Raw genomic sequence first — 11,439 nt, 5'->3', positions numbered from 1 at the left:
TGTTCCCGAAGGCATGCCCCCGCCACCTCGCCCCGGGTTAAGGTGGGGTAACCTATTCTTGATCCACTCATAGAGGTGGCCCAACCGGATCAGATTCTCAATCTCATCTTTGAGATTTTTACACTCGTTGGTGCTGTGGCCGATGTCGTTGTGATATTCGCACCTTTTGCTCGGATCTCTCCGGAGCCGTCCCCGTACAATGGCCGGGGTCTCCGTAATGCGTATTCCGCCTTGTGGCAAAATAGACACGTTCCCGAGAGTCCGTGAGCTCTGTGTACTGGGTGTATTGGGGTGTGTACCCCTTCTTTTGGCGCTTCTCTCCTGTTCGGGTGCTGCCCTTGGAAGACCTCTTGCTTCTAGACCCTTGAGTAGGGCCTGTTAAGCTAGCGGTTGGGGCAGCCTGTGAAAGAGCCCGTCCATTCACCCCGGACGGATTGCCGTAATGGGAAGATGCCGGGGGCAGAGCTTGGCCTTGGTTGTACCCGAGAGTGGCAGAAAACTGTATGCCACTAACCGGAGGGGTCGCGGTCGGGACAGTACCCGAGGGCGATACTCCTGGCATGTACCCTGCTATCCCGGTGGGATAATAGCCTCCGTAAGCCACAATCTGGGCTTCTTCGAGGTTAATATATTTTTGGACTCGCTTCTGGAAGTCCTGAAGGCTAGCAGCGCCTTCGTCGTAATTCGTTCCGAAGGGAGTCCCAAGACGGATTCCTCGCTTGGAGAAGCGCAAGCTGTTGTCCGTCGTCAACCTTCTTGGTCTTCGAGGCCTCCTCTCGGAACCTCTTGATGTAATTCTTCAAGGTCTCGGTGGGTAGTTGCTTGATGTTAGTCAAGGCACTAACCTCCAAATTGACCTTCCTGGCGGCGACAAATTGTCTCCGGAAGTTGGTTTGGAGTTTGTTCCAACATCCCACCGATCCTGGTTCTAGTTTCTTAAACCACTCCTCCGCCGAACCGCTCAGAGTGAGGGGGAAGCATAGGCATTTGGCGTCATTGCTGACCCGCATGACTGTCATGACTCGATTGAATCGTGACAAGTGATCACTGGGGTCGGAGTTCCCAGTATATGCCGCCATTTCGGGCATTTTGAAGTTTTTAGGGAGCTCCGCCTCCAGGATATGCTTGGCACAGGGCTCCCGGTCCTCACTATCCGAGTCGGAGTCATCTCCCTTCTGCCTCCGGGAGACTCGGGCGATATCTTTTCGAAGGATGGCAAGCTCTGCCATAATCCCTTCGTTTACAGTGCCCGAGGAGACTTCGGGTCTGTATCTTTTTTGATCAAGGTGATCCCGGAGGTCACCTTGATTCCCATTGATTTGATTTCTCAAATCAACGGGTGGACATCTTTGTCCTCCTCTGCCTCTACCCCCCGGTTCCTGATGCACGGAAACGCTTTTTCGGTCCCCTCGATCCTGAGGGCCAAGACTCCCTCTTTGGGGCTTGCCCCTCTGCGGACCTTTCCCTTTAGGGAAATCTGAGCGGACCTTACGCGGATCCTGCGCCTTTTTCTTTCGACCAGGGGTAGAAGTAGGGTTTTTTGTTTGGTTTTCCTCAGCAGGGTGCCTTATAGGGCTAGGTTCCCTAGGCCTTTGCTGCTGGGAATTGGGCGAAGACGTAGCTGGCTCCCCATCGAGTCCAGCGGCCATTGCCTTGGGATGCACGTGAATGCCAGCTGCTTCCATGGCTTTTTGCATGGCTAGCATCACCTCATGCATCTTTTGATTTTGCACTTTCTGAGCTTCGATCTCAGCTTCGTGATCGATGGCTTTTTGTCTGAGGAGCACCAGCTCTTGGTAGCTTCCATCATCGTAAGCGTACTCGTCGAGGTGTTCCTCGTGGTTTTCATCTGGAACTTCTTCCTCGGACTCCTCTGCTGCCCTTGAGGCTACATCCTCTTCATTGGGATCTTGAGCGTCTTCTAGAGGGCGAGGGTGACGTGTAGCTCTTGTCTCCACCATTGTTGTGAAGTTAAATGCTTGTTGTGAAGCAGCTTTCCTCAGCTCTCAATGAAAGCACCAAAATGTTGACCGAGGTTTTCGGCAACTAATAAAATACGAATATAATAATGAGCTGTAAGAAAGCGAGATGAAGACTTTTTACGTGGTTGGGGCGTTAATGAGCCTTAGTCCACGAGCCACTGATATTTATGGATGTCTTTAATACAGATTCTACACTTGGGAGAATGTTTCTCTCTTTAATACAAAGAATGTTCTTGGTGAGTTTTTTCTCTGTTTGCTCTTAAGCAACCAAGATTCTCCGACCCCATTAAATGAGCTTTGAGGGGGTATTTATAGTGTTTTGGTGGGGTAATCCCTAGAATTGTACTTACACATGTGTCTGTAAGTATCCATAAAGTTGGGCATTTCCGATGAATATACCATGGGTGATGCATGGTCAAATCCCTAGGTGCTGTAGGGTTTTTATGGAGAATGTCCTTTTTGTCTTATGATTGACGTGACTCTTCGCAGAGTAGCCGTCGCTAGACTTAAATGATCATTACTGTAGCGCTGCTGTTTGGGGGATGTGCCGTCAGACTTTATTGCGTGTTACAGTCCCAACACGCTTCCTCCCATGCAGCATTAAATGCGACTTGATGTCTCGGGAGAGGACTGACGCATCCCGGAGTGCCTTTAAGCTATGCTCTCTTCCGGGAGTACCTTGTACTCCGGGTGCATCATCCGGGACCCATGCGAATAACGCTTCCTGGTGTCATATAAAGACTTAGCAGTTCTTCCCAAGTAATTTGATCCACGTGTCCCTTCCTGATTGGTCCACGTACATTGGGCGATTTTAGGAGCAACAATAACAAAAGACTTATTTGCAACACTTTCTAACAGTCACAATATGTGTTTTACTTATGTCGTTTGTGTTAGCTCCATGCTAACTGAAACACTCATTGGAGCTTCGGATGCGTCACCGTATTGTAACTATAGACAAACAGGAAAATAACGAACTTAACTAATCAAGATACAATTAGGTGTATCGGGTAGTTAGTTAATCTGTCCAGCTGTAACTTTTCTGTTATAATTCTGTTGTAAGGTCCCTGACCATGAACATGTATAAATATCAAAGTTTACTCTCAGCTAATTCAATTGAGCTTTCCATCTTCCATTGTTCACTCTCTCTCTCTCTCTCTCTCTCTCTCTCTCTCTCTCTCTCTCTCTCTCTCTCTCTCTCTCTCTCTCTCTCTCAAGCTCACTCTGTTTCTGGTCCAATACTTTGTTTTTCTGTGTTCTTGTATGGTAGCAGAGTTATGGCTATCGGTCGACCAGAAGCACCAAAAAACCTACAACCAAATGAAGTTCAAGAAGCTGCACTAGCAGCATTATTACCAAACATCAACCTGCTCCCGTTGAATCTGAGACTCGATCGATCGAACTACACGTTATGGAGATCCTTAGTTGTTGCAGCTATTCGTCCCTATAATCTTAATGGTCATCTGCTTGGAACAATTCCCCAACCACAACAAATTCTTGCAGGTAATGCTCTTAATCCTGCGTTTAATCAATTGATTCGTCTTGATCAATTCATTATGCATTGGTTAATGAATTCGATATTTGAGGCAATTCTTGCTCATGTGATAAATTGTTAAACATCGGCTGAGATTTGGACAATCTTGAATCAACTATTTGCAACAAGATCCAGAGCCAGAATGCTTTATATTCGTGGATTACTGCAATCCACAAAGAAAGGATCTCTTTCGATCGATGAATACTTCTTGAAGATGAAGCAATATGCAGATGCCTTAGCTACTACAGATCAACCTCTCTCCAATGAAGACTTGATTCTTTACATACTCGGTGGCCTTGGATCCGAGTATGAAGCCGTAGTTGTGAATCTTACTTCTCGCACCGACAAGCCTACACTTTAAGAAGTGCAATTCATGCTTCACTCTCAAGAAATGCGAATAAATCAATTAACTGCTGATTCTTTAGCAAATGTCCAAGCTAACTTTGCCAACACCACCATGAACCCTCATACTCATGGTGGATACCAAGGAAACCCAGGACGCGGCTATCATGGTCAAAGAGGCGGTCGAGGACAACAAGGCAACAAATGAGGAAGAGGAAACATGCCAATATGTCAATTATGTGGCAGAGCTGGCCACACTGGTTTGAAGTGCTATCACAGGTTTGATATAACCTTTACTGGCCCTCCCCAAACTCAAGGAGCATCCTCCTCATCTGCCTCCCCCTCTGAATCACCACAAGCACTCTTGTCTAAAACGACTACACGATCAGACACATCTGGAGCATGGTTCTTGGACAGTGGGGCAACACATCATATCACAAATGCATCAAAAAATCTGACCACCTCAGCAAACTATAAAGGCAAAGGTAAAGTTGTAGTTGGTAATTGCTCTAACCTTCCTATAAATAAAATTGGTTGTACTTCAATTCCCACTCCATTTCCTCACCAGTCCTTAGTTTTAAAAGGCATTCTACATGTTCCGAGTCTAATCAAAAATTTGCTTAGTATTTCTCAGTTCACTAAGCATAACAATGTCACCATTGAATTTGATGATGTTTGCTGTCTTATCAAGGACAAGACAACGAAGCAAGCACTTCTTCAAGGTACCCTCACTGAAGGTCTTCACCAACTCCAAGCCCCCACCTCCAAGTCCCACTATTACACTTCAGATCAGTCAAACAATGCACCAGCAAATCCTATTACATATAATTTCACCACATCGAGTAACACTATCCAAGACAAGTCCAAGACAACATTTGTTTGGCACAAATATATAAGCCCATAAATATATTTTGGGCTCATGCAAAGCCCAATTGCGTTAGTAATGCTTTTGTGGCCGCATTTGCACTGATGCAAATATATGTTCATTACTAATTCAAATTTTTAGAACATCTCTTTTGTGTCATTTTTTTTACATTTCACAAATGTATAACACGAAAGGATTTTTTTGTAGTAGTGTCACGTGCCTTAAATAATAGACTGTCTCTAGCTTGTATGGAGCATGAGTGAAAATTTAAAAATTTGGGCCTTTTATTTAAAAATAAAATAAAATAAAAATAAATTTTTAAAATAGATTCTAACAAAAAATTGAGACCTTTTATAGGCTAATGTTAAAATAACAAAAAAAAAAAAACATAAAAAAAAAAGTTAGATAGCTTTCTTGGTTGAGAACCTCCTCACCCTAAAGACGACGATGTTAAATAGACATGTTCCTTCTAGTTGGAACAAAAGGCATACTCTTACTAGAGAACGATGTTAAATAGACATGTTCCTTCTAGTTGGAACAAAAGGCATACCCTTACAAATTCTTTTTTTTCTTCCATTAAAATGAAAATCTAAACAGGTCACAGGTGAAGAATATATAATTCGGGCCACAAAAAAAGTGCACTTGAAAAATATTGTTTATTTCCTTTTTTATGGGATTTGATTTACACACATTGGTATAATGAACATAGACCCTATTAGGGTTAGGAGGGTTCTTGAGTAGTAATATTCCAAAGTTGATCCTACTTGTGTAGGGGTCCTACAATATACAACTAATTCTTATCTTCAATATGCTTTCATATAGATCCTTAATTCATTTAGAAAAATTTATAATAATTTTTTAAAAAAATTACAAAAATACTTCAATATGATTTTTTATTTATTTATGAAAAAACCTCTTCTGTAAAAATAATAAATCATTTTTTTGGTTGTTTTATAGTTTATTTATAGTTGTATTATAGTTGACATTACTTATTTTTTTGGTTGTTTTAGAATTTATCATGTAGTTGATTTATAATTGTTGCGAGGTTGTTTTTAATTTTTTTAGTTATTTCTCAACAAAGTATATTTTTATAATTTTAAAATTTTAAAAATGTATTTTTATTAAAATTTTATGTCCTAAAATTATAAATAAAATATATATAAAAAAAGAATTTTTAAAAATTCATTTATACAACAGTTGACATTTTCATCACCTCTGACGTAAGAATTCGTGTAATTTTTGAAACATAAATATTCGATACCATACAAATGAATTGAAATATTAATAAAATAAAACTCAAAGATAATTAATTATGCTATGAGGAAATTATATTATTATAAAATATAATTCTTTTTGTATAATTATGCCAGAAATAGGACGAGTACTTCCATTACCTAATTTTTTTCGGCATAAATACTTAAGTTTAATTTTTGGCGGTAATAATATTTAAGTTATAATTTTAGAACTTTTAATGGTAGGTACATTAGTGTTAAGTATTAAGTAAATTGCCACATGTTAATTTCTGATTGGTCCAAGTCATTAAAGTTTTATTTTTTAAAAAAAAAATTAATTTAAATATACCAATAAGAAAATAACACGTGAATAATGACTTAATTAATATTTAACAGTTATACTACAGAGTTCCAAAAATATAACTTAGGTATTATTACAGCTAAAAATTAAACTTCAGTATTTATTTACAACTGTGAATTAAACTTAAATATTTATGCCGCAATTACTCTAAATAAAATATAAAATATTATAAATTACAAAAAGAATAAATAAATAATGTGATATTTATTGTGGTATAAATTTAGCTCATATTATATTTTGTGCTAAATTTAGTACTAAATTTAATCCACATTAATTATAATTTTATAAAAATGTGCTAAATATATATAGCATTTTATTGGAGATGGCGTTCCTAAATTAATTATTTTAATCAATTGGATCCTTAATCTTTCCAAATTAGAACTTGCCAACCCCATAACTTAATGATTGAAGTTTTTTTAAAGCACTTTTTAGGGTTACACATGTGCCGATTTTTCTTTTCTAGAATTTTTAAAGGATATATTCTTAATGATATGACATATATTCTTGATTTATTTAGCACTATCTTTTACGTGAGCCTCTATTTTATTTATTTATTTTTTTTTTTAAGAAATGAAATTTGAGAAACCTCTATATAATTTGATTGTTGAATAGTAAGATTGATTGTATATAATCTCTTTTAGTTATAAAATATTATATAAAATGATCTTTTAAATAAATTTGTTTTCCTCTCCATCGTATGTGGTTGTGTAATAATATTTATCAAATTCTGAATATTTAAGGGTCAAAAACTTATAATAAAACTCCACTCTACGTCATTTTATAAAAGTTTATTAAAATAAAATCATTATATTCTTATAAATTAAATTTAATCAAACACTAAAATATAGCATTTTTATTCAATTACTAAAACTAAAAAGAATCCATTATCACTAATTACTCTTATATATACACATAATTAGTTAGTTTTCAATTTTTTTTTTTTAAAAAAAGTGTTTGATACACTTACATTTTTTTTTTAATTAGTTACTTTTGCACAATAACATTTTTATCTCTTTCCAAAATAACAATCCAACCCTTCCAAATTTTCTTTGGCACCATACATGGAATAATCGAAGCCATTTAATTAGACATAAAAAAAAATCAAGAGAATCAGTATCCAAATTGACATTAATATTAAAAATCTATTTTCACCAATTAAACTCTCTAAAATTACATATTATGTGTAACTCAATAAGTAGTAGTATCTTGTAGTAGGGATTTATATATTGGATTTCCTTTTCATACTTAAATACTACTATGCACAATAATATTCCAATATATATCCATATGTCTGCCCTATAAATATACATATATAACTATGTCCCCCCTCTTAAAGTATATATATCAACTCAAGAGCTAGCTATATAATAATTATATATTATATATGGAAATGATGATGAGGATGGTGATGAATGAAGGTGGAGATGATGATCATGGTGAGAAAAGATTTGGTCTTTTGTTAGCTGCAAGAGACTCTGAGTATGTGAAAAAAATGTATGGAGGTTACTTGAATGTGTTTGTGGAAGCTTTTGGAGAAGAAGGAGAGAGATGGGACTTGTTTAGGGTTGTTGAAGGAGAATTTCCTGAGTTGGAAGATTTGTCTAAATATGATGGCTTTGTGGTCAGTGGTAGTCCCTATGATGCTTATGGCAATCAACCTTGGATTCTTAAGCTTTGCTTTCTCTTGCAGATTTTGGACTCTATGGCCAAGAAAGTTCTTGGTATTTGCTTTGGTCATCAGGTATGTATATAGATATGTATTTATATAATTCATTGTTTTGGCAAAAAAAGTAAAATGAAAAGAAATATGGATGGTTCTGATTTTAAATAAGCTAATTAGGATATTTGTCTATGATGTATATCTTGAACTTTTATGATCGTTAAATATTCTTCTCAAAATTAGATTCAAGGCCTTTCATTTAATTTTACTAACGAGTATTTAATATGGATGAAAGTTTGGAAGATGTACGATTTGATATGTTAAAGTTTAGAGGGACACAATTTAGTATATTGAAAATTTCTACATTAGGCACCATTAGTAGAATTGAATAAAGTTAAATGAAAAAATTGAGAACATGATATATTATATTAAAATTGAAAAGTAAAAATCTTAATTCACCATTTAAATATATTTATTTAACAAACAAAGTTGAGTGCTTTAAGTTGTGTTGGTCCTATCAATTCCAATACAAAAAATTTATATTTTTCTAAATTTGTTGTACATAAAATATAATAATTAATTTAAATATTTTTATGGTTTTTTGTTTGACGTGCAACATTTTTATGGTTTGCAAGATACAAGTTTATAATAATGTGTGGCTTTTTTTTTCAAAAAAAAAAATATTGAAATAATGGGAAATTGTTTTAAAATAAATTGAAAATATATTAGAAAAAACAATATAAGTTAATTAGTTACTTAGGTTAACAAATTACCCTTAACTATTTCCATATTCTTTTAAAAATAAAAAATAAATAATGATATTTTTATACATATTATACAAAAATTAGAAAATGTGTAATTTCCTAAAAAAAAATGAGTCTTTATAAATGTATTATAAGTAAATGATAGTAATACTTTTAGTTTTTTAACACTTTTAAAAAACACTTTTAAAGTTATTAGGTATTAGTAGTGTGTAACACTTTTAAACAGTCTTGTAATTAACTAGTAATACTCCTTAAAGTTATTATATTAATATATATAAGATCTAATTCTTAATTAAATTAATAATGATATTGACACATAAAAGAGTACTAAATATGGATATCTTTTTAAATTTTTCTTTATTTATAGTTTTGAATGTGAAACAACATATACACATTTACCAAATTGAAATTCCAATTCCAAAATATAAAGAGAATAGTTCTAAATTTTGTGACCATTTATTCCAACAAAAATATACGTGACATGCATGTCATCCCCACCTTTCCCTTTATTTTTGTTGCATTATGCAACAATACTATTTGACCACAAAAAGTAATAATATTCCACAAGAAAAAGAATAATGGTAAAAATAATTTTGTTATATTTTGGTGAGAAAGGCCTTTATGCATATAAATAGAATATATTTGATTCTTTTCAATAATGTACAATTTCAGGTTATAAGCAGAGCATTGGGAGGAAAGGTAGGAAAATCTCATAGTGGTTGGGATTTGGGGATAAGAAAAGTGAATATAGTGAAAGATTTGCCTCCATTAATGACCAAGTTATTATTGGATGAAGATGAAGATGGTAATAATAATCAAATGATTATGCCAATAATATCCTCATTTTCCATTATAGAATGTCACCAAGATGAGGTTTTAGAGGTACCAATAGGTGCTAATGTGATTGGTTACTCAGAAAAAACAGGAGTTGAGATGTTCATGTTGGAATCTCACATTCTTGGAATTCAAGGTCATCCTGAATACACCATTGATATTCTCAATAACCTCATCGATCGCCTTCTTATTGATCAATTCATACAGGTAATTAATAATTTTTAGAGGAGTGTTAATTACAATTTTTTTTTTTTTTTAAATTTTTGCGTTGGAAAATATATGCTTATTTTTTTTAATAGTTCTTATAGTTAATTACAATATTATTTGTATAATTTTTTAAAATTTTGAATAGTTTAGAATATTGACAACAAAATTTTTGATATTTTAATTTACTTCAAAAAACTCAAATATAATTCTGACACTGTAAACTATTCATTATTTTTCAAAATTTATAGAAAAATAGTGTTATAACTATAACGAAACCACCATAAAGACAAATTTAAAAAAAATATATATATATATTTTCGAATGCAAAGATTGTAATTAATTAGTACTCCTCTAACCTAATACTTTGTGTTATTATTATTATTATTATTATTATTATTATTATTGGAGTACGAAATGATACACACAGTAGTGTGACATTCCTATTTTAAAAGAAATAGTATCAATTTGTTGTATAGTATACATTTGGTATATGTTTGAAAAAAAAATTAAGAATCTTATTTTTGAAAATCTAATATTTGTATTTTTTTTTTAAATAAAAAAGAAAAATAACTTTTGATTGTTTTTGTTTTTTCTAGAAAGTATGATATATACATTGAATTCATAAGCTAAAAAGTTATGTATTATTAAAGAATAAATCTAACTTGAAGTGATTGAAAATTTTAAAATATTTTTTCTCATATAATATATCTTCATTTTCTGATGAAAAAGTGGTCCTTGAATATAAAATTAAATTACTTTATATCTGACATGTTCATATAATTAATTACTAGTCATGATAAAAAAAAAAGACATGTTCATATAATTTACTAGTCATGATCAATTGAGAAATACAAAATTTGTTAATATATATTTAATTAAATAGTTGATTATTGATTACAGGAGGATTTGGCTGAAAATGCAAAAAATATGTTAGAAAGAACTGAGCCAGATAGGAAGTGCTTGGTGAAGATTTGCAGAAAATTTCTCAAAGGAAGATAGATATCAATTTTTATAATTTCTCTTTTTTTTTTTCTTTTTTTTTAATTATTTCTTTAATATTCAAATGCTTATTTGCTTGCTAAGCATTTTGTAATTAAAATAAAATAAAAACTTTCAGACAAAGCTATGTAAGGACCACCCACTTGTTATGTTAACACATGATCTATGAATCATGGATTTACTACAAGTGACTAGAAAATATAAAGAGTCTTCTGTAATATTACATATTTTGGATCATTGAATGATTATAATTAATTTAAAAATTAAAATAAATAAATAATTTGTAACCTAATAATAATAAAATTTTAATTATATTTAAAATTAAATTACTAATAATTATTTATTAATTTTTTAAAAATTTGTTACTAAATAAGAATCTATTAAAAATTAATTTTTTTTCACTTAAATTATTGAAATATTTGTAATAAAATTCTTTATAATTTGAAATTGTTATACCCATAACCTTAATTAATAAAAAAAATAGTAAGAATATTGACCTTAATTAAATGTAATTCTATACTCGGTCTTATTATTAATACTTTAAGTGCTAAATAAGTGTGTAAGTCCATGATTGGTTTAAGTGATTTATTTTTTTATTAAAAAAAATAAATAAAAAATTAAAATATAATAATTGTAAGTGCAATGTAATCTGGATGGAAAAT

At 32.9% G+C, this 11,439-nt stretch overlaps 1 protein-coding gene across 2 annotated transcripts; it reads left to right on the top strand.

Annotated features, from left to right (window-relative positions):
* The first annotated feature begins 7,598 nt into the window (after positions 1–7,598).
* On the top strand, positions 7,599–11,054 carry LOC115694907 (gamma-glutamyl peptidase 3-like). 2 transcript variants are annotated; one of them, XM_061117869.1, is made up of 4 exons: positions 7,599–7,934; positions 8,004–8,054; positions 9,410–9,778; positions 10,679–11,054. In XM_061117869.1, exons 1-4 carry the CDS (start codon positions 7,698–7,700, stop codon positions 10,775–10,777), a joined length of 756 nt encoding a protein of 251 aa, XP_060973852.1. In that variant the 5' UTR covers positions 7,599–7,697; the 3' UTR covers positions 10,778–11,054. The 2 variants fall into 2 exon arrangements, with proteins under 2 accessions (XP_060973852.1, XP_030477869.2); XM_030622009.2 differs by having other exon boundaries at positions 7,602–8,054.
* The last annotated feature ends 385 nt before the right edge of the window (positions 11,055–11,439 follow it).

This window comes from Cannabis sativa, chromosome 6, assembly GCF_029168945.1.
Source record: "Cannabis sativa cultivar Pink pepper isolate KNU-18-1 chromosome 6, ASM2916894v1, whole genome shotgun sequence".
Lineage (NCBI taxonomy): Eukaryota > Viridiplantae > Streptophyta > Magnoliopsida > Rosales > Cannabaceae > Cannabis > Cannabis sativa.
The sequence above is the reverse complement of the archived record's forward strand: the minus strand, read 5'-3'. Positions and strand labels throughout refer to the sequence as shown.